Source organism: Mus caroli, chromosome 11 (assembly GCF_900094665.2).
Source record: "Mus caroli chromosome 11, CAROLI_EIJ_v1.1, whole genome shotgun sequence".
NCBI lineage: Eukaryota > Metazoa > Chordata > Mammalia > Rodentia > Muridae > Mus > Mus caroli.
Genome location: NC_034580.1, coordinates 75,612,868 through 75,638,990, shown reverse-complemented (window position 1 = coordinate 75,638,990; position 26,123 = coordinate 75,612,868). Strand labels below are relative to the sequence as shown.

Below are 26,123 nucleotides of genomic sequence, written 5' to 3'. Positions count from 1 at the left end.
TGCAGCTCAGGACAGAACTGTTAAGAAAAGTACACAGTGCTTATTTTTAAGTGGCACAAATCTCACACACAAATAGGCCTCATATATCTAAACATTTTCAAAACAAAATAATTTTTTAATATTTGTCTCCTTTAAAATGATTTACTACAAAGGCATCAAGACTTTGGCTAAACACTTTGGTTTTGTAGTTAATGCTCAAGCGAAATGTTTGTGACTTACAGTTTTCTGTTCATGTCCAGTCTTCCATCAATGACGCTGCAGAGTTCAAAGTTGTAGCTGATGCCATGAAAGTAATTGGATTCAAACCCGAGGAGATTCAAACCGTGTATAAAATTTTGGCTGCTATTCTTCACTTGGTGAGTAGGGACTCTCGAAGTGTATTGTCTCCTTGTAGAAACAGGGCAGTCTTGAAGGTTTTGTTCTCTGTTGAAAGTCATTTCCTTTGTGAAAATTTCACCTGTGGCTTTGAAAAGTGTATCCTGGTTTTCTTTGTTATTTTATCTTATAATGGGTTTTCCAAGGCACTGTAGGGTGGGAGACATTGCCCAGTGCACTGAGCCTAACGGTGACAGCATTTGAAACAGATGACTGCATGTGGCCTCCAAGGCACAGACAGCTCATCTGAGACCAGCGCCATAGACCAGATGGCAAAGCTAGCCATGACCTTGACTCCATAACAATATAGACCTTCTGTCAGAGCTGTACACTAAGATGAAAGGATAGACAGGTGTAGAGAAGAGGGAGGGAAGTGTGAGGCGAGGCTTGCAGCGTGTGGACATGCAGCTTTAGGAAGATGTGTACAAATACACTCACCTGAACCTGGAATGTGTCTGAAACTCATTGGAAATGCTGTCTTTTGGTTTTTGTTTTTGACATAGGGAAATTTAAAATTTATAGTAGATGGTGACACACCGCTTATTGAGAATGGCAAGGTTGTGTCTGTCATAGCAGAATTGCTGTCTACTAAGGCAGACATGGTGGAGAAAGCCCTGCTTTACCGGACGGTGGCCACGGGCCGTGACATCATCGACAAACAGCACACGGAACAGGAGGCCAGCTACGGCAGAGACGCCTTTGCCAAGGTGAGACTAGACTTGAACCATGGGTAGCAGCATAACTGAAATTCTCTAAGGATGTGTTCAGACATGCCCGACAGTGGGCTAAGGGCTTTAGGAAACCATGAGACTCTCTGGCCATCATTGTCTCAGTGAATGTCCTGGTTTATCACTGCTAAAAAAGCAAACTAGACCAACTGAGGGAATGAGTGAGTTGAAACTACTACCTCAGCAGAGCATGGCACTAGCATACCTCCCCTGCCTCCTAAGTTCTCCTATCTGCTTCCAGCCACAGGACCTATGCACATGCCACGTCTCTGCTTGGGCTGCTCCTCTCCCATAGTGCCCTGTTTAGTCATGCCTCTGACTCAGCCCAGGTGTCTCTTCTTCAGGGAAGCCTTCCCTGGATTGCCTGAACACAGAATAAATTAGAGTCACTTCAGGAGGGACTGGGGAGATGGCTCAACAATTAAGCTCACTTACTGTTCTTGCATAGGACCCAAGTTCATTTCCCACCACCCATCTGAGCAGCTTAAACTCGCTGTAATTCCAGTACCAGGAAAACCAACACCTCTAAGGGCACCTACACTCACTCACATACAGACACACAGAATAATTTTTAGAAGTCACCTCAGACACTGTGTATATATTCCTTCACCCTATTCACTACACTCCTTGGAGATTATGACTTTCTGTGTACTTAGTGCTGTATTTCCAACAAACTATATATCTGAGTGCCTAGCAAATGTTTAGTGAATAAATTAATAACTTTCTAATCATCTAAGTTCATTTACTCATAGCTCAAAGAAGGAACAGTTTCAGATGTGAGAAGTATAGATGTATCAATGATGTAGTAAGGCGTAGACACATGCTTAGAGAACAGTCTTCAAATACAAATGGTAGTCAATAACTGTGTTTAAAAATTCTTTCAGTTTGGCATACACCATGTAGCTGCCTGGTAATAGGTGATGTGCATTCTAATCATTCTACTTAGGCAATAACTAACACATGTGCAGAACAGTCAGGAGAAGGCGGATGGAATTGAAGACATCCCAAGTCCAAACAGAGAGACTCATTCCCAAACAGGCAAGGATTTATGATATTCTCTCTCTCAGGCAATATATGAGCGCCTCTTTTGTTGGATTGTTACTCGCATCAATGACATCATCGAGGTCAAGAACTATGACACTACGATACATGGGAAAAACACGGTTATTGGTGTCTTGGATATCTATGGCTTTGAAATCTTTGACAACAACAGGTAAACTGGATAGGATATTGAAAATCCTACTGCTTGGGTTTTGTTTGTTTGTTTAGCCTAACATTTTCTGTCTCCTGTAGCTTTGAGCAGTTCTGCATTAACTACTGCAATGAGAAACTGCAGCAGCTCTTCATTCAGCTGGTGCTGAAGCAGGAGCAAGAGGAGTACCAGCGGGAGGGCATCCCTTGGAAACACGTGAGTGCTGTTCTGGGGAGCGTCTCCCTGTGCTGCCCACCTTAGCAGACCTTCTGACCTCTGCGGCTTCCTCGTTGTTGTTTATGTATCAGAGGGTAGCATCGCTCAAAGTTCACTCTCTTGACTTCCGATAGATGAACTTATTTCCAGACCCAGTTGTTCCTGTTCCTCCTCTGGAGAGGAGTCATTCCCTCCTCTCCTCTGGGATCTAAGTGGTGGTGAACCGCCCTCAGCTGCTGCTGCTCCCATTCTCTGAAGCCTGTGGTTGGGACGCTGGGACATTGTATTCCCGTTCAGTTCCACATTCTCCCTTTTGCTGTCACCTCTCTCCTCATGGCTCTTTGTATGTTTGTAACTGTCAGAGGCAAACTCTGCCAATGAGATGGAGACAGGAAGTGATACTGGTCGGAGGTTCACAGCTGAGGGGCGGGCTCTCCAGGCTTCCTTGTTCTCTCCTGCTCCTAACAGGAGTGAGCCCTTTGTGCGTGTCAGTATTCTTATTCCTTTATATTTTAAAACAGTTTTGGCAGTAGACTTTTTAAAACCCACTGACTTTTTCTTATAGTTATTTGTTTCTGTTTTGTGAAATTTTGTCGGGCTCCTTTGTTTCTTAGGGGACAGTCTGATGTTTTCCCAGAACCCTTGAATCCTACAATGAAACCAAAGATGGCCTGCACTCCTCACTCAAGCTCCACCTCCCAGGTGCTGGGATTACAGGCTCTTGCTGCCATGCCTGGTTGCTGAGTTTATAAAACTCCACTCTCACCACACAATAAAAATCAAACCAGTATTTTTTCTTTGATAGCCAATATAGTATTGACATTTCAATTCAAAAGCTATTTGAAGTGTCATATTTAAATTATGTTTATATTCATACCTTCCCATTTTCTATTCTACTTATTTATTTTAGAAAGAGAGTGGTATAATAAATAGCACTTCTGCCTCAAATTGCATTTTTGCCTTCCATCATGTGTTAAATATTAGAATGCCAAAAACGTCATTGAAGTGTATGAACATAAATTTTACATATTTAAAATAAACCAGAGTTGTCAATTTTATTATAAAAGAGCTGCCTATTGTTTGACTTAAACAGTGATCTCTCATAGCTATTTAAAATACAATTCAATTAAGTTTATATGAGGTTTCCTAGAATAAATCTTTTGTTTAATATACAACATAACTGAAGTTGAGGCTTTTTTTAAAGCATGACTCTTATAAAACCTGTTATTCAGGTGTGATTTGGAGGTAACTAATCCAAAATATCCTTTGAAGCTGGTTGTGGTGGCACATACATGTAATCTCAGCACTCCAGAGGCTGAGGCAGGAGAATCACAAGTTTGAGGCCAGCCAAGACTATACAATAAAACCCTATCTCAAAAAAAAAAAAAAAAAAAAAAAAAACAAAGACTAAAAAAAAAATAAAAAAAAAAAAAAGCCAAAAACTCCTCCACCAATCAGAATATCAAGTTCCGTGGGCTTAGTTCCCAGTGGGAAGCCTAACAGCGGCAGTAGTGGCTAATCCAGACACCTCAGAAAAGCTCGGCAACCCTGAAGGTGAGGGAGTTGTAACTGAAACAGACCACTAAGGCAACAGAACCCAACTCCCAGGCGACAGAAACAGCATGGTGTGCACAGCATCATAGCCTCTGTTTGCCTTAGAGCCCCAAACTTCTAAGCACTGCGCTTCCTCTCACCGTTACAGAACATTCAAGCGTTCTCTGGAGTAAGAAGGAAACATGAACCCTGCACTATCCACCTCCTCATGAGCCTTCCTCACACGTCCTGACTACCTTGATTACTCAGCCATGACAGTCCTTCACCTGTCATTTTCCACATCTCTCTGAGACAAGTCATCCTACAGAAACTGTAACCACAGCTCTGTGACCCCATCCCAAAAATGAATAGCAATTCCTTTCGCTTCATTTCCTACTTCTTAAGTTGTTGTATTGCTGTTGATGGTGACAGTTTGCTTGATTAGATCCATTATGAGTAGAGTGATTGACTGATTGACTGATTGATTGATTGATTGATTGATTGAATGAAAGATTTCTCACATAGGTCTGCCTCCTGTGCTCCCTCCCTTCTTCCCTCACTCCTTCTCTTCCCGTCCCTTTCTTTTTTTCCCTTGTAATCTTTTGTTGAAAAGAGTGAGCACTTTTTCTGTAATGAGCATTTTTGTCTGTAAGGTTTCCCAGCCCAGATTTTGCTAATCCAATTCCTGAAGTGTCATTAACACACTTTTGTGTACCTGTGTGTTGTGTGTATTCGTGATGAGATCTAGTGTCTTGACTGGGTTCAGAATTAGATTTTCTTCACAGCCTATTTTATGGCCTGTGTGTGGATACCTACCAGAAGTTCATAAAAATCTGATTATCCCTCTGATTCATTTGCTTCTAAAAGCAAATAATGGTTTTGGTTTTTCAATTTCTATTTTTCCTTTTGTGTGCATGCATACCTGTCTGTATGTGCACAGCATGGAGGCCAGAAGAGAGCACTGGAAACCTTGGACCTGTAGTTACAGGGGATTGTGAGCCACCTGATATGGGTGCTAAGAACTGAATCCGGTATCTCTCTCCACAAGAGCAGTAAGTGCTCTTATGCACTGAGCCATCTCTGGAGCCCCTACAAATCATTTTAACTATTGAGAACTTCATACTCTAGCGAACTCCCATAAAGTTAAAATTCAATTTTCAATTACATTGTTTGCCCGGAGCTTTCTAAGAATGTATTGTACACATTGTATGTTTTATATAGACATAGCTGGATTTTAGATTTTAGTTATAAAGCTTGTTATTCAGATTCCATAGTTGTAGGAAGAAAGTTGCTGTTAAAAGTGTTTGCATTTGGAGTGAGGGTATGACATGGGACCTCTGTATCCGTAAGTCACCTTGCACATCTCTCCCAGCTCATGGGCATTCAGGGCATCAGAAGAGCCTGACTTTTAAGCAGTGCTTAAAGCACCATTAAACTTAAAAATGAGAGTGGTTAGAATCTTCAGGCAACATCAGTGGCTTCTAGGAATGCAGTTGAAATTTTAAGGTAATTCTTATACCCAGGACAGAAGACTTTACTTTCATAGTCTTAATATTTGAAGTGTTTGCCAGTAACAGATTTCCTTCACTTTTTTTTTTTTTTGTATTTTAGGACATTTTTCTAAAGGTGTAAATAACTTTCTTCATAACTGAAAATATAAACATGAAAACACGGGTAATTCTTGCAGTAGGGCTGTCCTGCATTGAACAGTTTAACAGCATCCTGACCTTCACCCACTCAGAACCTGTAACATTCCTCTTACCATGAGACTCAAAACTGTCTGCTTACATTTCATCACATGTCCCCAAAGCAAAGTTAATCTCAATTGAAGGAGTGGGATTGGATGTAGGATGGGGAGGCAGGAAGGACAAAGACAAGAATTAATCACTCTTGCCTTAGTCCAGTCATCACTGATGTTCCCTTCATAGCACAAGAGTGGAGACATTAGGTCAGAGACCTCCGTTAACGTGTGCTTGACTGAGGTGAAGGAAGGGGACACCTGCGCGCTTGCTTGTTGGGGTTGCTGTTCTCCTGGGCATTGCTTTCCTGCTTGTCCTGCAGATTGATTACTTCAACAACCAGATCATTGTGGACCTCGTGGAGCAGCAGCACAAAGGCATCATTGCAATCCTGGATGACGCTTGTATGAATGTTGGCAAAGTCACTGACGGAATGTTCCTTGAGGCCCTTAACAGTAAATTGGGCAAACATGGTCATTTTTCCAGCCGAAAGGTAATAAGACCTTCCTCTTATCTTGAGCTATAAGACTTTTGCTTATTGTTTGGCAGGGCAATGTTGCTTTATAATAGGTTAAAAGAATGTACAGTCAAATAAAGGGGAAAGGCCTGATTGTCTGGTAAATGATGTATCTCTGTGAGTTCTGCTTCTCTGATACAGTGGTGAGGTTGACAGAATCATAGTATCCAGGAGAGGGAGCTACAGACTAAGGCATTTGCTAGATGCAGGAAAAATGAACGGGATTCTTTAAAAGCATGATGTCATTTGTAGCCAATAGATGCTGAGTACTTGTCCATGTGCTAGAATTTTATGCCTGCATCTGATAGCTCTGCATAAGAAATTGCTTTTGTCCTTGACTTTCCACCACAGTCCTCACTGACAAAATATGGAATGTGTTCTGACTGCATTCTTCAGACCCTGGGACCTGCTTAAAAATGAGAGATTTTAGCTGCAGTCATGATTGTTATGGAGAAATGCATTCTTTTAGTGTATTGAGTAAACTTCCAAGTCTCCATTTTCTTACAATCTAAAAATGTCACAAATAAACCACATTTGTACAATAATTGGTAGGAGTTGTGGTTCGCAGACTCTTGTGCGAGACCTTATATGCAGTATGCTCATCAATTGTGTTTGTTTAGAAGTCTGTGTTGGGGAGGGACACCTCGTCATCACCCCAGGCTTCCTCACAAATGCAAGCTTGTTCAGGAACTAGACGCTGCCAGGAAAACATGCCTTGTTCCTTCCCATCTAGAAAGAAATGGGCTGCAGTTCTGTTTCTCTGTGAGTCTGCAGCACATTGCCACTGCTGCATGAATAAATCTACTTCCTAACTCCGTCCCCTTGGAATTATGTAATCTTAATGGAGAAATTCCACCATTAACTATAAATAGGGTGTGAATCATCTGCAAATTGATTATTAACTGACACTTATCTCAGGGCTGTTACTTGTAGCTACAAGCTGGTCTTCAGCTAATGCATTTAGAACCTCGGTCCCTTCAGCCAGTTCCCACTTAGACCCCAGACGTCTGATTCAGTACCTCTTGTTTAAACAGGTCTAGTCCTCAGTGCTAGGCACAAAACTGTACAAAGTGGAAAGTAACCCTACTCTCAGTGAGACATTTAGGGGGCCCCTTTATCTAGGCCAATGGCTGACTGTAAGGGAGTTTAGAGATATCATCACAGGAGGTGGAGATTCATCTACTAATGGACCCTCTGGATACTAGACAGTCAGTATTGGTGAAGTTATATTGATTTATCATACCAAATGAATCTTTCTTAAATTGTTTATATTTAAATAGATATCTGTAAGTCCCAAAAGTGACACCCCAAATTATTATTCTATCTTTTGCCATTTATATATCTTTCAGCCATCTCTATAGCTGAATTAAGTAAATCAGTCAGGCAAAAAATATTTTTTTCATTTTACTTTATGGGTATGAGCATTTGGCCTGCATGAATGTGCACCATGTGACCATGTGTATACAGTGCCCTAAAAGGCCAGGAGAAAGCATCAGATACCCTCAGGCTGGAGTTGTGGGAAGGAGGACTTGAACCCAATTCCTCTGGAAATGCTCTTAACCACTGAGCCATCCATCTAACCCTTCAAGTATTTTTGAAATGTAATCTCACTTTCTTTCTTTTTTGAGATGGACTTTAGCTCTGTGTTGCTCAGACTGGCCTCAGACCTCAGGGCTCTACTGAGCCTCAGCCATGCAAGTATCTAATGCTGCCACTGCATGCCAACACACTAAGCTGTAATCTTTCTCCTTAAGGCAACTGAACATCTTGTTTTTAAACACTTGCTACTGATTTGATAGGAAATGCTAATAGTAATTTATGTAGTGATTGATTTCTTTCTTTCTTATTTATTTCCTTCTTTATTACTGGTTTTGGTGGAAGTCCCAGTATCCCAACAGACCAAGTACCTACTTCTTTTTCCTCCTCCCTCAGTATCCCATGGATAAATACTGAAATGAAGATATTTAAAGTGTATTCTTTGGGGAATTTGTGTATATGTGGTATGTGTCTATCTGTCTATATGTAAGCATATATGGAGGTCAGAGGTCAATGTCCTATATCTTCTCTATTGCTCTCCAACTTTTAAAAAATAATTTACATTTGTTTATGTTTGGGTGTGTACATGCATATGCATGCCTTGACACACATGTGGAAGTCAGAGGACAACATGCAGGAGTTCATTCTCTCCACCATGTAACTTCCAAGGATCAAACTCGGGCTCGGTGGCAAGCCTCTTTACCCACTGAGTCATCCCACTAACCTTCTAGTTTATTTTGTGAGACAAGGTCTCTCACTGAGCCTGGACCTCCCTGATAGAGCTATCAGGTATCCTCCTGTCTCTTCCCTACTAGCACTAGGATTACAGACATTACTGTACCCAATTATAGTATGTAATTGCTAAGGATCCAAATCAAGTCTTCATGTATATGCTGCAAACGCTATACCAACTGAGCCATCCCTCATCTTCTGAGGAATTTTACCTAATAAGGAAAGAAATGAAATAGCCAAGCTATCAAGATGTTTAAATCACCTCATACCTTTTTGTTAAATAATTCCATTGGGTTGTATGTTGAGCCAGGTATCATTTGTTACTGCTAACTGATCAGACAGACTTACTGGCTTATTAAATAAAAGATTGGTGACTTTTATTTGGGGCTAAAAATCTTCCTTTTGATTTAAAAGTAACATGGAGAAGCAGTCACATGATCTAAACAACTATAAAATATTTTAAAATAAAAAGCTAAAAAAAAAGTATATAACAGTACAAGAAAAAGTTAATGGATTTGTGTGTGTGTGAGAGAGAGAGAGAGAGAGTGTGTGTGTTGAGAACAATCACAGCTTTGTGTTTTATACAAATGTAAGAATGTATCATAATTTGAGTCTTATTCCTTCAGGAATTTTATAGATTAAAGAATATTTCAAAAGGACGGAGGTGAGAGGAAAGTCTAGAGAGAGTGCTCGGCAGTTAAGAGTGCAGACTGACCTTGTGCAGACCGGCCCTGCAGAGGACCAGAGTTCAGTTCCCAGCACCCATGTCAAGCACCTTACAACTGCCTTAGCTCCAGAGCCAGGACATCCAAGAGCCCCTCTGGCCTCTGAAGGAACCCACACTCACAGTGCATAAACCCCCGTAGACACAACTAGAAATAAAAGTGCAGCTTTGCAAGCTCTGGAGGAGGATATATTTTGGAGACACCTTTATACTAGATGCCTCGGACTCCAGATGTATTTAACTCTCCACCTTCTCAGATAAATAACTATTGAAAGAAGCCTCTGACTTCCTATAATTCGTCATTTGTGAAACTCTTAGACACTGTTCCTTTAGCATCTGAAGCCTGCTGACCTGGATAGGATTCTGTGCTGTAGGGCACTGTCATCTAAGTGGTACCAGTATTGCAGTTCTACGTGGTACTGTGTAGAATTTTACTTATCTGCCTGTCTGGGCTCTACTGTAGCAAAGAAAGTTGGAGGAAGTGATGAAGAAATCCAGTGACATATAAAGCCTGCCATTTACAGAGTCAGTGATTTCCCTGTCAGTGATAAACTGTATACAGCACTCATCTCTGGGAAGAGCGCCTAAGCTGGAGCCCAGCTCAGCAGGCAGATGAACCAAGACACTGGATGCACAAAGATGTGGTCCTTTCTGTTTCCTAGAGCCTTTCCAGGGATACCACTTACTAGCAATTTGATGTAGTGTTCTCTGTCTACCTCACTGAGCCTCAACATGTATGTGAGCGAAACATTGTTATGCTCTAAGAGTAGATTATATGGACTGTGATATGTGTGTGCCTCACAGATAGTAAGCCTTCAGTGTGATCCTCCCAAGTGGAACTTGGAGGAGAAAGATTCCAGCATCAGAAGATGATAGCACGGCACATGTCTGTTTCTCAGAAAGCCATACTTCATCCATTGTTTGGCTGCCCCACCTGCTAGGGACCATCCTTTACACCCAACTAAATAAAGGGCATCATTTTCCAACCTCTTACCACACTAGGTATGGGATAACCACAGTTCATATGCATTGTCTAGACCTAGCCACTTGGCCAAATCGACTATTAGAGCAGCCAGTAAATGGGGACTAGCTGTGTTCTGCATGAATCTCTGCCAAAAGTCTGTACCTTGTCAGCTGTGGATTTAAACAAACCCCACAGAATGGGATCTTACTTAGGTATTGTAATTTGTTATGTTTGGTCATATTAAGTTAGAATGCACTAACTTAGTGCATTGAAAATACCTTTTTTAAAATTTATGTCCTTTATCTCATAGACCTGTGCCTCAGACAAAATCTTGGAGTTTGATCGGGACTTTCGAATCCGTCATTATGCGGGTGATGTGGTGTAAGTATCTTACTCTGGTGCCTCACATGATAATTTGCATGCAGCCTGTCTTCAGGAAATAAGACTAGGAAACTATCAGTCATTTTTCTTTTCATGTGTGTGTGGGGCGGGAGGAAAGGTCATTTTGTAGACGAGCGTATTTTAGTCTCTTGATTTGAGGAAAGTGCCATAGCTTCATTTCTTCCTTGCTTCTCACACATTTGGTTTGAGTTATGTTGTGTGACTATGTGCACTTCCTGGTGTGGTTGGAACTCAGTAAAAATTAACTAGTGTATCAATTGCCTTGGGTCTACAGTAGACACACAGATAAGATGGGTGCTGCCCATAAGAAGCCAGCAGGATAGTGAATACAAGTAGATACATCTACGTCACAGGAAGGGAGGGAAGGTCTTAGCTGCAGAGACATTCCGCATTATGGGAGCAGTGAGGAGTCTGGAGAAGTCTCGCTGGAGGAGGTAGTGTGCAAGTCCTGCACCGTTAAGTGAAAGCCTGGAGATAGGAGAGTAGAGAGTGAGGGGCCAGGAACTGCAGAGCACCCAGTATCTGCAGGGCTACAGCAACTGTGCAAGCAGAAGCAGTTTTACTATATTATTGTCAAATAATGTTTAAAAAGAGAGTTCTTATTTTTAATTGTTTATTGCCTTACAATAAAAATAGCAAATGACATGAAATACCAAGTGGTGTGAAAATTACCTTGCTATGTTAGGGTTCAGGTGCTCCTGTATCAGACTGTCACAAGCTGGTGGCTTAAAGCAGCAGCCACCTAGGCAAGGGACTGTAGCTTAGTGGTGAAATGCTTGCCTGGCACCACAAAAACAAACACAGAAGCACACATGTACGCTCTCCTAGTTTCCCAGTTCAGGAGGCAAGAAGATGAAAACCAGATGATGGCAGGCTACACCTGTCCCGGAAGCTTCTCTCGGGGAGACTCTGCTCCCCTTTCCACCTTTTGATGCTATGGACATTCCTTGGTTTGTGGCTCTACCTCCTATGGCTGCCTCTTCTGTCCATTGCTTTCTCCTGAGTGTTAACTCTCCCCTCCATGCTAAAAGGATTTCGTGGCATTTAGATTAGTGCCTTCTTTCAAGATCCTTAACAAAATCACATCTCTTACCATAGAAGACAGCATTCCCAAGTTCCAGAATGGGAGTTCTTTTCCCAAGGGATTGTGGTGTGGCTGTCATTTGGTATGGGGTCATTGTTCAGGCTGAATTTGTTGTTTCACTCTTCATTGAACCCTAGTCCTCATTGTTCTTTATCATTTAAAGAACTCTACCTTTTCCTTATTTATTATGTTAGGAATTCTTCCCACATAACCCATTACAAGAAGAGATTAATCAAGACAAAAGCAAATGATTATCTTTATAAATGCTGGAAAGACAATTGAAGAAACTTTAATAGCTATTTCTGACTAAATTAAAACTCCAGAATCATAAAACTAATCATGACTCTAAATTACCACCCTCTGTCAAACTAGCCATCATTACAAGATGTCATCCTCTCCCACAGTTCCGACCCTGTGCCCAGGTTTTAGAGTGCTAAGTCCAGCTCCACTGAGATGCTTCTCACTAGGATAAGCCTAAGCCTCATCCCAGGCTGCTGTTTGATGATCAGAGTGGTGTAAGGGCAGAGCTGGACAGAGACCTCTGCCCCCAAGTCCTCCGGTTTTATAGAGAAATCAGCTTCTACCGAACAAGTAAACATCTGGCTCAAAGTCTCATGATGTAATTATTGGAGAGCTGAAGCAGTAACCAGGTTTCCAGGCTCCAGGTCCAGAGTTCCAACTGGCATTCACTGCCTCAGGCTTCTCCTTTAGCTTTCAGTCCTCTACTGGGTTTTTATGGATTATCTTCTAGATTCCCAATACTTTACAGGGTATGGTATCTGGCCACTAGGTGCTTTTCATACAAGATGTACACATATGCATGTGATTAAGTATATATTTAAGCATAAATATACACGTGTACATATCCATATGTGTGCATAAGAAAAGATAGGTTATAAAAAAAAAAGAAAAGATAGGTTATAATAATTTCCATATGAGTCATAGCAAGTGTTGTGACAAACTCTGAGTAAGAAAACACTGTAATATTTTTAGGTGTTGTGTATGCCTGGGGAGGCTGATGCTGCTGGGCTCTGAGTGCTAGGAATTATTTTTATAGGATGAAGTGGGAAGGGTGGTGAAAAAATATTCAGGAAGTAGCAGGGGTGTATCCATCCTCGCCATAGTGCAGATTGGAGACGCCTGGAAAAGTAGATGGATCAAATCATAGTGAGACTTGAACACTGTACTATGGTCTCTGAAACTCAACCTGTGTGGGTTTAACAATAGATTAAGAGCAGGGGAATTTATGAGTTCAATTAAGAATGACAGGAAGGTATTAAGAAGATCTAGCCGGGCAGTGGTGGCACACGCCTTTAATTCCAGCACTCGGGAGTTCAAGGCCAGCCTGGTCTACAGAGTGAGTTCCAGGACAGCCAGGGCTAAACGGAGAAATCTTGTCTCAAAAAAAAAAAAAAAAAAAAAAAGATCTAGGTTAGGCAGGCAGTAAGATAATTTTGGGTGTGGTAGCCTTAAATCCCTGTGGATAGCACACCTGCGATATTTTTTTGTTTGCAAAATTAAATATGTAAAATTAAAGGTCGAGGTCAGGGGCCTGAGAAGTATCAAAGTGATTGTCAGGTAGAAAATGGAGGCGGGCAAGAGAGCAGAACTGCTAAGGTAGAGTTTAGAGTTACTGTGTGCAGTCACCTAGCCCATACCTACTCATCCTGAGCCCTGGATTTACCCCAGCACTGTGTGGCTCCCAGTAGAAGACTTTCCAGTCACTGCAGCAGTATAGATCCCCTGCCTGGGCTCTTCTCACCATCTGCCTTCTTAGCTGGACTTTCAAAGCCTTACTTTCTGCCTTCCTCCTGATGATGAATAGTGGGCTCATCTCTGTAATGCTCCTGCATGTGCCTGCTTCCAGCCCTTCATCCTGCCTGTTGTTCCTCGTTATCTGCCGGTCCTTTTCCTCTCTGCTTACCCAGTTCTTACCATCCTTTGCAGTTCTCCTTGGACTCTCTCATACCCTGCACACTGAGTGGTACTTAGGCAAGTCACTTGACCTCCCCATGGATGGGACACTTAGTTCCTGTATGCAGCTGTTTTCCTTTTATCTTAGGCGTGCTGGATGATACATACAGCTATCTATTTTGAAGTCATCTTCTTGAGGTAAGCTAGCCAGTAGAAAATGATATTCTTAGAATGGTGGGACTAGTGTTCACTTTCCTCCTGAAGGAGAGGAGCAGAGTCCTTTTTATTTGGTGTGCAAGATCTAGCCTTTACCTCAGAGCTAAGTAAACTGATTGTACAGTAATTTGATTGCAAAACTAATAGCAGAAGACCTGTGCACACTAAGGAAGCTCGGGCGTGGTTCGTACATGGCGATGATGCTCATGCTCTATTCTCTCCTCAGCTATTCTGCCATCGGTTTTATCGACAAAAATAAAGATACTTTATTTCAAGATTTCAAGCGCCTTATGTATAACAGGTATGACTGTTTCTTACCTTTACTTCAAGTTCTTTGACAAACATTGAAGAGTATATGTGTGTGCACATGATACCTTTATGTGACAATTTTAGGAGACTTTTCTGCATTGTTCTGCTTAATGTATGAAAAATGTATATGACCTCAAGATTATAAAATCTGTAGACTTGGGGCAGGAGCTACTAATACCAGTAAGGTTTGCCTTGATTCTCCTTGCTTTCTCTGTTCACTAGCCTTCTGGCACCCTGTACCGATGTCCCCAGTAGTTTCTAAGCTAGGCCAGAGGTCACTGGTGTCAAGTGGTGTCAAGTTTTAGGTCCACCTCAAACTGTTCCTTCCTCAGATTCCTACTGTAGGGTCTTTGCACCCATGTATGAGCCGCTCTGTTCTCAGGCTGACGCCTGGCCTCCTGACCAAGCAGGAGAATTCCTTCACAAACCACCTAAAGACAAAAGGCGGGGTACAGAACAAAAGCAGACAATAGACGGAACTTTAAACCCAGTATGGAGAGAAGGTTTGGGAAGACAGAAGAGGCATCTTGACCATTATTCTGTAGGTTAAAGAGACCTCTGCTCACTCATTTAAGTCTAAGTAATCCTCAGTAGATTACAAGATTATATTAATTACCTTGGAGCCACATGTCCTTGTATGCTCTGAGGTACAGCTGGGGAGACAGTTTAGCAGCCACTCTTTTTCTAATAATAAGTAAATAACTTTCAGAAAAAGTAGGTAAGAGATTAAGAATAGAGGTGCAGGAGAGGCATTAAAAGTAGGATAACCCTTACTAGAGGCAGCATCAAGCAGACACCTATATGAAGTAAGGGGGTGAGGGGAAACCACACTGCTACCTGGAGGAGAAGTATTTCAGGCCGAGAGAATAGCTGGTCCAAGGCCTCGAGGAAGGAACCTGCTGAGAGTATTGACAGCAAGAGGCTATATGCTAAAAACAGTGGGAGATGGGGAGCGTGGCAACAATGAATTTAGAGAGATGGACAGAACCAGAATCATAGTGTGTGAGCCAACGTAATGCAAAGGATGGAAAGAGGGAGCATTGCAAAGCATGGTCTGCTGTGATTTGCACTGTGGAGATCACTAATGCCACTGTGTAAGAATACAGTCACAGGCAAAAGCAGAGCTAGTGAGACCAGTTGGGGCTGGCTTAGCAGTGACAAGGTGAGGAGGAGTCAGACCAGGTGATATTCAGAAAGGAGAGTGGAGCTGTGAGCTGATAGGCAGCCAGAACCCAGTTGTGATGCCGGAGCCTATGTAGCAAGAGAATGTGTGTTTTGAATATGGAAGTCCATACTGCACCCAAGTGAAAATGCCCAGTAGACCACGGCAGAACCGCATCTGCATCTCCAGAAAGGTGGGGCTGGAGGAACCTCTCCACGTTGATATGTTGATTATATTTAAGACCGTGAGACTGGAAGAGTTACCCAAGGAACAAGTAGGTTTAAAAATAACAGTAAAGAAAGAATAGGGTAAAAAATTTGGTCCTTAATGGTCCAACGTTTAATCAAAGAAAACTGAGGGCACTCTACAAGATAGAAGAGAAACAAATCCAGTGTCGCAGAGGCCCAGCAGGGGGTACTTTAAGAAAATAAATAAATAAATAACACAGTGGTACTCAGTAGTTAAGAGCACTTGCTAATCTTTCAAAACATCCCACATGAGAGCTCACAGCCACCTAAAACTTCAATTCCAAGAGATCTGATACCCTCTCTGGACCTACATAAGCACTACATACATTCAATGTGCATATATTCAGGCACATATAAATGAAACAAATAAATCTCTTTTAAAACAGAAGAAAACAGTAATAAGCAATATCAAATAAAAAGCAGAAATGGTGCCAAGATTAACCAACTGTGTTTGTTTATGGGATAACTCATTGGATTCTTGAACATACTGATTTCTGGGCAGTGGTCAAGACAAATGTTTGATTGACATGGGCTTGAGGGAGAATAGAAAATGAAAAGATGGACACAAGATGTTTAAATAATTCTCTTAAGATCTTTTGCTCTAAAATGGTTTGTCTATAGATGCTAAAGCTACAAAGAACGAGGACAGAGCTGTCAGCAGTAGAAAGTTGCAAACACATCGAAATAGGAAAGCAAATCCATGCGAAAGCTGGGCATAGGAGAACGTGACTTTCAGAAAAGAAAGCCAGGGTTCCATTTGTCAGGTGGTATGCACCCGTTTGAGGGACTACTGGCAGAGTCTAGCATTTCTCTATGTAGAAAATGTTAAACTGGATATATAACCACGTCTGACCAGTAATAATGTCACAGTATGCTGTCAAGCTTGTGTCCTAAAAGGAACACAAAATGGTATTTGTTTTCTGTGTGCGTTTACCATGGCCTAGAAAAATCAGCTGACAGTGCAGCACCTCTCAGTGTAGACTAATGTAGCCCAGGATCACAGCCCCAGGGTAGAAATGAAGTAACACTCGGCTATATTTCCTAAAATATTGAACAGTCACAGAGGGTGCACTACTTACATTGGTCTGACAGGTTGTTTTCTATTGGAAAAACCTGCTTGGGAAGCCAGACAGCAGTGGGAACTTGCTTATTAATTGACAATGAAAAATATTACCCACAGAAGCTAGTCCGCTTGTATGCTTGGTAAGCACAGAGTTAGAACAAAGGAACTGAGACTGGGACAAGGTTGATCCATTTTATCATCTTCCAGAGCAGTGAAAAGATTAAATGTCTGCTCCCTGCTGCCTATGTCGTGTGTCTGTCTGTAATGGACAAGCCCTTGCAGTGAGGTGGCATTTAGATGTGACATGTTTACCCACAAACACTTTTTGATGTTTTTGTGGCTAACCAACCTCTCAAAATCTGATTGCATCCTTTCTTTGTATATGTTAATGTGGCCCTTGGATTTCTCGTTCTTTAGAACCCAACAGTTGCACATGCACACAGGAGTGTTGTAATGTTCACTTTGTGCACACGTGTCTGTAAACGGAAGAATGGAGCAGGCAGCTGGTCTGCCGAGTGCATGAATTTTTACTTATCCTCTTGTTGTTCACATCTGCCTTACCTTTATACATGCTATGTTTCTGGCTTTATTTCTCTCGCTTTAAAGAAAAAAATCTAGGGGTGCTGGAGAGCTTGCTGCTCTTTCAGAGGACTGGAGTTTAGTTCCCAGTACCCAAGTATTATCCAAGTATTTAAGCTATCTTTAAAAAAAAAAAAAAAAAAAAAAAAAAAACCTCTTTGGAGCTAGAGAGATGGCTCAGAGGTTAAGAGCACTTCCAGGGTTCTTAAGTTCAATTCCCAGCAACCACATGGTGGCTCACAACCATCCGTAATGGGATCCGATGCCCTCTTCTGGTGCTACAGTGTACTCATATACATAAAGTAAATACAGCTACAGTGTACTCATATATATAAAGTAAATAAATAAATCTTTAAAAAAAACAGTTTGATAATATTATATACATGTCTTTCTGGCCTGAAAATTCTCTCTTAAAATGACTATGTCTGTTTGGATTCTTTTTATATCACTCTAATGTGATATATAATCAATCATATTTTCAGTCCTCTTCCTCCTTCCTTCCACTTACAACATTATATGAGAGTAGTCTCCAGTTACAGCCAACAGTAATTAGAGGAAGAATTTGGATTAGAAACTGCCTAGGTCCAAACCATAGTGCTCCACAGTCCTCTGGCACAGGTAAGGATTCTTGAAGTACACACAGAAACCCCACAGTGACACACCTCCTCCAACAAGGCCACACCTCCTAATAAGGCCTAATAAGGTCACTCCCTTGGGCCAAGCATATACAAACCATCATAGTGCGCTTTTGTGTGTACATTTTTATTAGGGTATGACTGGAAATGACAGGCTAGCACCGTACAGCGATCAAACTATCCCAATCTGTTTCCTGGCTGTGTTGATGGTAGTTGGTCCTCCACGGTGGTGGTGGTGGTGGTGGTTAGTGTTGCCCTCTCTGGGCACACAGCCAACCTCACATCACCCTTCTGCCCTCTGGCATCATCCAGTCCTCTGTCTCACAGTGATCGTTTTGGGCAGATGTGAAACACACTCACAGTGTGCTTTGGAGAACCAACTCAGTTTTCTACAAAGGAAAGAAAAATGGGCAAGGTGGTGGAGGAATAAATACAATTAGCAGTGAATGCCTGTTAATTATTGTCTTTGCTAACCCCAAATTTGTCAGGAAAAACAATCTGACAAGAAAAAAAAAGGTCCTCCAGTGAAACAACGTTTCCAGTTCCAGCTATTTTAAAGCAAGAAGCACCCAAAGGGAGATGGAAGAAAATCACAGCTGAGGCACTACAAACATTTTATGAGGAAAAAAAAAAAAAAACCCTCCACAAAGTCAAATAACAAATCTGTGATTTCAACGTGGAATTGGCCTAACGTGCATTTTTAGGTCATAGCAGCCCTAGTATGATATCAATGTGCTAGAACCACTAGCACTGCCTATGAATGTGTTAATAAATCCAGCTCTTGTGGATGGCTCTGCTAGGAGACTATCAGAACAGTTATGTTCATATCCCTAGCCGTATATTGGTTACCTGTAGAAAATGTTTTCCCTTCCCTATTGTCTGCCAGGACATGAGAACCATTTGCCTGCTAGAGACTTTTTTTTTTTTTTTTTTTTTTGGCCATTACAAAAACATTCCAGGTGTGTGTGTGTGTGTGTGTGTGTGTGTGTTTATATAAAATAAATGTACTGGCTACTTTTGTGTGCCAACTTAACACAGCTGGAGTTATCACAGAGAAAGGAGCCTCCCTTGAGAAAATGCCTCCATGAGATCCAGCTGTAAGGCATTTTCTCAATTAGAGATCAAGTCGGGAGGGCCCCTTGTGAATGGTGCCATCTCTGGGCTGGTAGTCTTGGTTCTGTAAGAGAGCAGGCTGAGCAAGCCAGGGTAAGCAAGCCAGTAAGGAACATCCCTCCATGGCCTCTGCATCAGCTCCTACTTCCTTGAGTTCCAGTCCTGACTTCCCTTCCTCTAGTGATGAACGGCAATGTGGAAGTGTAAGCTGAATAAACCCTTTCCTCCCCAACTGCTTCTTGATCCTGACATTTGTGCAGGAATAGAAACCCTGACTAAGACAATAAGATACATATTGATGTGTATCTCCTAAGAGCCACATTATCTAAGCAAAAGATCTACATAATAATTTAATGGATGTCACTTTAAAGAAGTTTAAAGAATTTTTTTAAAGTGCTACAGTTTGAAAATTGTCTGTGGTACAATATTCCTCATGGTATGACCATAGTTCTCTAATGCAACAGTTTTCCCAGTTGGGCTTTGTGAATCCCATGTGCACCGTGATTCTAGGACTCACTTGACAGCACAGATTGCCTTTTTTATTCCCCTTATTTAAATGCAGCTTTGACTCATTCTTTGTTTTTCAGCTCAAATCCTGTGCTGAAGAATATGTGGCCTGAAGGCAAGCTCAGCATTACAGAGGTGACCAAGAGGCCTCTGACCGCTGCCACCTTGTTTAAGAATTCTATGATTGCTTTAGTAGACAACCTTGCTTCAAAGGTAATTATTTTCCTTTCTAAATGTCCTTTATAATCCATAGATTCCCTCTTAACATAATTAACATACATTGGAGAACACAGGTATGATTTATTTTTTAGGTCATTTTCCTTAATTAAGTTGAACAGTATATATTCCAAGTGAGCAATAAAAATTTTATTCCTGCTTTAAAAAAAATTGACTAAAATAATTGTATCCTGTCGGTTAAAATGGTGGCCCATGTCTGGCCCGCCATAGGGCTAGAGCCTGCTTATGGGAGTGGACTCAGGAAGTTTGACTTTGAGCACCCCACAACTCCAGGCTGGCATCGGGCTGTGAGAAGCCACAGGCCCCCACTCCGGGGGTGGGAAAGCACAGTCTGAGCTTCCCACCCGAGTTGGCTTGGGGTCCCCGGGCCTACATGGAGGTCAGGCACAGCAGGTTCTCGCTCTTGGGCACTGCAGACACCACTAGAGTGGGGACCCGGTACAGGCTCTAGCCCGGGGACAGAAGGGAAAAGGGCAGGTAGGAGAGGTCCAGCTGGTTCTCGTGGGCATTGGAGTGTCTCTGGCTTGCTCCTCAGTGGCTTAGGTTGGTGGAAGCCATGTCTGGAAATTCAGGGAGGCCTTCCCCGGGAGACTAGACACCTAGCTCTTTAGAGGAAGACCTGCTCCATTGTTCCCCACGGTGGGTCTAATGAGAAGAGGCAGTCAATGGTTTTAAAGGCATTTATTGTCATGGCGGGAAGTGGAGCTAAGAGGGTAGTAGAGGTAGAGAAAGGCAGAGAGAGGGAGTAGAGAATTAGAGGCCAGCCAGGGCCATGTGGAGAGAGGGGAGAAGGGAATGAGGAGAGAGGGGGAGCAAGAGGGCAAGAGAGAAGCAAGCAGGAGTAAGTAAGAGTAAGAGAGGGAGGAGGGGGCAAACAGCCCCTTTTACAGTGGTCCAGGCCTACCTGGCTGTTGCCAGGTAACCGTGGGGAGGCGCATACCTGACTGTTTCTAGGTAACTGTGGGGGTGGAGTCATGACAGAATACCAGGAGCTTGGGGCATTGCCCTGGGTGACTGATGGCCACAGAATTATGGAGCTGAGTCCTCGTGTCAGGACCCTAGTGTCTGGGAGCATGGCAAACGGGCCTTCCATCCTTTGCAGGAACACCTTCTGGGTCTCCGGGGTTTAAAGCTAGCTCTACCAGAAAACAGGCTGCCTTTCACGGTCCCACAGTATCCCAGATGAATTACTTTTTAAAATTCAAACTTTTTATTCTACCATTAAGGTCAAGGGGAAACTGCCATTGTGTTTTCAACAAAATGTATGACGTACTGTACCTGAAAAGATAAGCTGAATCTATGCTGGAAAGTAGGGCATGGCCAGAGAGGGAGGGGAGAGGTGGAAACAGATGAATGTAGCTGTAGCCATGCGCCATCCGTCCATGTGTTGTGTGTGAACAGCAAATGGCCAGAAGGAATTTAAACAAGAAACAAAGTGAGTTCCAGGACAGCCAGGGCTATACAGAGAAACCCTGTGTCAAAAAAAACAAAAAAACAAACAAAAAGACCGTAGCTTCTAAGTGTCAGCCTCACAGTGCTGTAAATGGCTGGACTTTACAAATGGTTCATGACAATTCTTTCTAATTTTTGCTGTTGCTTTGATTGCAATGTTGTCTATAAGTTAAGTCTGGTTATTTTTCCATTTTCTTTTAAAATGCGGCTTTTATTTTCCCCTCCCTTAAAGAACAGATTTCTGTTCCTAACTGCTGCTCTTGACAGGTTTGATAAACTAGCAGCGTTCTAGGACGTGTTAATTTTAGCTCCTTTATATCTATTTCTTCTGGAAATGTTATTGTATGTTTTCTTCTTTATTGTTATCTTTTAAAAATCTATTTTCCTTGTAAAAAAATTAATTTGCATCTGTACGTCACCATGGCTACAGTAGGCAAATACCACAAGGGTGCATCTATGCAGTAGCTTTCTGTGGTCTCCACCATCATTCCTTTGCCTCAACTGATAGCGAATAAGCTCAGTCCCTCTCCTTATATAATTAAATTTCCAGAAAGACAGAAGAATGAGTATGAAGGCTAGAATGCCATCCACACCCTGAGCCTCCCGTCTCTATACTCTATGTCATCTTTAATCTGCTGCATCCAGTAAAGAGGTGAACCTAGAAAGAAGGCATGCAATGCAGGAAAGAGCCGAGTGCTGTGGAGGGCATTGACTCTAACTAGAGAAAGAAATCACTGTTCTCAAAAATGGATAAATATAGATCTGTCATCTCAGGAAGACTGACAGAGCAAGGTCTGCTTAGGCTGCACTGCAAGTTCCAGGTCAGACTCAGCTATATAGGGAGACTGTCTCAAACACAGGAAACTATGGAAACCCAATTCCAACCTTTTCTAATACATCAAAACAACCCTGTGCCCAGGAAGTAGGAACTATGTATTCCTTTTAAGTATAAATGGAACCTTCTGCAAGAACTGACCAAAGCTGGGCACCAATGACGAAACTGTTTTGAAGACTAGATAGACAGTTCCATTCTCCATCCTCAAAACAAGTTATTTAAATGTGCTTGCAAACTAAAAATAAAATGCTTTCCTAAATAAGTCACAGATTTGAGAGGATATCAAAACAAAATTATAAAATATCTAGGACTGCTTGACAAAGCATTAACAACATTTATAAGATATCAACATTTGGCACACCTTTATTAAGCAACAAAGATAGCTAAAAGTAGGTAAGTTCAACTCAAAGACCCAGAAGAGAAACTCAAAAGAGAAGAAAATAATTTTAATAGCAGAAATTAACCCTAATGGAGAAACCAAAAACCAGGAAATAGACAAAACCTCTAATAAAACTGATTTTAAAAATAAAAAATAAAAACCAACAGGTTGAATGGAAGGCCGTTATAACCTCTGACACTGGAGGTCAATATGCTTTGAATAACTGGCTGCTAACACGTTTTAAAATTTAGTTTGCTAGAAACATGTTGTTAGAATTGATTCAAGATGAAATAAAAGTCAGAATAAAACAGTAACCTTAAGAATTCTGAATCACTAATCAGAAGTGTACTGCCCCCAACTCCTCCAAGAGCATCAGGTCTGATGACTTCACAGATGCAGTTTATAAACTTTAGTCCACAGCACCTGTCAACTGTATGGGAGGTGTGAAGAAAGGTTACTCATTTTGGGGGAGTTACAACAGTACAAGGCTAATATGAGAAAATAAGGTTGGTTGAAAGTAAGAACACAGACAAAAGATCCTAAAAGTCTGCATGGGAGTTGTCTTTCCTAGGAGCATAGTCAATACAGTGCCCACCAAAGATACCTGAAACAACACAAGTGTTAAGTGAATTCCTTAAGAAATCAATGTTCTGATGCTAACCAGGAACTAGTAAACTTAAGAGATAGTAAACCAGGGGCTGTGTAAATACACAGTTCAACTAAATGGAAGCACAGCCTTAGAGCTGCCTTTTCACCTGAGGGTGGTTAATCAGCATTCCAGTCTATGTCCTTGAACTGGAATCTTGGATTTACCCAGATTAAACTGATAATCTACACACACACACACACACACCACACACACACACACACCTACAACCCAAAAGCCCACATCTATAATAAACTAGAAATAATCCTCCATTGTCAGTGAGGAGACTACCTATCTTGGTCTTTGACACTTAGCCAAACTGTGTCAGGTATTGGAAGGGAAGGCAGTGAGTCCTTCTTGAGAATATGTAGTTATAAGTCAACTTTAATGAGATTCACAGCCCACATTCACGCTACCTGAAGGGCTTAAAAAGCTTTAACTCAAAAGTTTAGTTTAAGGGCGCCCAGTTCTTATATTGCCTTAAACTTCTGAAAGAAGAAAACACAATTATTATTTTGAGGGTATCACCTTCATAACAGACCTTAAAGACTTCCCTCAAGGAAAATAGGAGCTCACTGTGAAGAGTGACTACAGAGGGTAGGAGGTGGTGCTATCCTCTGGAGAGATGGCTCAGCGATTTAGAGCATTTGTTGCTCTTCCAGAGGACCTAGGTTCAATTCCCAGTACCCACTCAGTGACTCACAACCATGGGTTATTCCAGTTCCAAAGAAACTGACACTCTCTTCTGGTTCCTGTGAGCACCAAGCACACATGTGGTCCACATGCTTACATCCAAGCAAGGTACTCATAATACATAAGATAAATAAATCTTAAAAATAAAAATAATGAAGTTTTTTTTAAAGTGACTTCAAGATATCATATGCTAGGGCTGGCGAGATGGCTCAGTGGTTAAGAGCACTGACTGCTCTTCCGAAGGTCCTGAGTTCAAATCCCAGCAACCACATGGTGACTCACAACCATCCATAACGAAATCTGATGCCCTCTTCTGGAGTATCTGAGGACAGCTACAGTGTACTTACATATAATAAATAAATAAATCTTTTTAAAAAAAGATATCATATGCTAGAGTGGGAATAAACAGCAGGCCCGATGACAGCTCCTGATCCTAGAACAATCACAAATAGAATCCACAGCTGGGGAGGTGGCTCACTAGGCGCAAGCATGAGGACCTTAGTTCCAGCACCCATGTCAAAGCTGAATATGGTAGTGCATCTTTGCCAACCCAGTGCTAGAGAGCAGAGACAAACATTCCAGGGGCTTGCAGCCATTCTTACTGAAAGTAAGATCCAGGTTCCGTGAAAGACTGTCTCACAAAATAACACTAAGAAGTTATTAAGGATGACACCCTACATCAACCTCTGGCCTTTACCTGTTTCCTTGCATGCATGCATGCATGCATGCATACACATCATGTGCATACACATGTAACAAAATTCAAAATGTTTAGTGAAGAGCCTGGAAATATGAGAAAGAACAAGTAACTAGATAAGTTACCGAAATAAAGCTGAACAAAAAAATACTAATGAAAATTTAAAAGTTAAAAATTATCTAGAATTACACTTAGAGCCATAAAGTGATGAACACATCTAGCATGCACGCACTCAGGTGCACAGAAAGGGAGAAACACAGAGCAACACTTGAAGAAATTTGCCCAAGAATTCTAAGAATTTTATAAGATGCCACAGTCCAAGCAAGCTAGGAAGTCAAGTAGACCCCGAGCTGGGAAAGTTAAAGGCAATCTGACGTGCCGCCTAGTGAAGTGCAGAGCCTCAAAAGGCAAAGCATCTTGTCTGCTTGTGTTGTGTGGATAACAGGCTTGGGCTGCCCTGGAGCTCTCTGCCACTGCTGAGAATACACTGGAACTCCTCAGCTTCCTGTCTCCAGCTCCCAGGTGCAGGGATTACATGTGAGCACCACCACACCTGCTTCAGAGACAAGTCTCTTAACAGCAGCCAGAGAAAAGATAGGTTAGCTTCAAAGGAATAATAATCAGGCAGAGTGAAAATGGTTTAACTAGAATTCCATAGCCAGAGAATGTTCTTTCCACAAACAAAGACATAAGAAAGACTCTTGCTGAAAAGAGACGCTGAGTGTTTATCAGCGTTAGAAGCTCACCAGCAGTAGTAAACATCTGCACCAGGATCCAGAAGCAGCCTGGCATCTGCTTGTTGGCTGCCTGTCTGGACCAGAGCTTTCCTTACTCCTTTACAGTAGTGAATGGAAGAGGCCTTTCCCATATTTTCTCCCCTGCCCTTCAGGATTTCATTGGAAAACTGATGAGTACTACCTAGTCAACTTCCCAGAATTTCTCCACAGTGTTTCAAGTGTACTATCATCTCTCCTCACCTAGAATCTAGGTTCTAGAATATCTTTTAAATACAGAGAATAGGTCCTACTATAAAGTATAAAAATACATCTCAATGGCTCTATAACATGCTACCAGCATATGATCAGTAAGTTATTAAATGAATTTGAATATGCCTTGTCTGTTTGACTGTGCAAAACAGATCAAATAGATGTATACTTAAATGCATTAGAGGATCACAAATCCCTTCTGGTAGGTGCCAGTACCAGGTCACCTTGGGTGCGGAGTTGGCAGACACCCACAAGGTCCCCAGAAGACTCTCCACGAGATCTTAGGACCTCTGGTGAGTGGAACACAATTTCTGTTCCAATCCAATGGCGTGGGACCTGAGACAGCATTAATTAGGAAAGCAGAAAACCCAGCCTGACCAGGGTCACAAATCCCTTCCGGTAGGCGCCAGCACCGGGTCACCTTGGGCGCAGAGTCAGCAGGCACCCCCAAGGTACCTAGAGGACCTCCACTCGATCTTAGGACCTCTGGTGAGTGGAACACAACTTCTGCCAGGAGGCAGGTTCAAACGCCAGATATCTGGGCACCTTCCCTGCAAGAGCAGAGCTTGCCTGCAGAGAGTGATTTGACCACTGAAACTCAGGAGAGAGCTAGTCTCCCAGGTCTGCTGATACAGGCTAACAGAATCACGAGGGGAACAAGCTCTAACCAGAGACAATTATAACAACTAACTCCAGAAAATACCAGATGG

General features: G+C 42.0%; 1 protein-coding gene across 2 annotated transcripts in view; it reads left to right on the top strand.

Annotated features, from left to right (window-relative positions):
• The window catches only part of Myo1d (myosin ID), a 297,401-nt gene that overhangs the window by 100,951 nt on the left and 170,327 nt on the right, over window positions 1-26,123 (top strand). Inside the window, exons 7-14 of one of the 2 annotated variants that reach the window (XM_021176177.1) lie at window positions 240-356; window positions 879-1,082; window positions 2,171-2,316; window positions 2,397-2,511; window positions 6,106-6,276; window positions 10,567-10,637; window positions 14,099-14,173; window positions 19,569-19,701. In XM_021176177.1, coding sequence (XP_021031836.1) covers window positions 240-356; window positions 879-1,082; window positions 2,171-2,316; window positions 2,397-2,511; window positions 6,106-6,276; window positions 10,567-10,637; window positions 14,099-14,173; window positions 19,569-19,701 — 1,032 coding nt within the window. Of the gene's footprint in view, window positions 1-239; window positions 357-878; window positions 1,083-2,170; window positions 2,317-2,396; window positions 2,512-6,105; window positions 6,277-10,566; window positions 10,638-13,689; window positions 13,838-14,098; window positions 14,174-19,568; window positions 19,702-26,123 lie in introns of those variants that run through there. The other variant, XM_029483156.1, reaches the window with a different exon arrangement.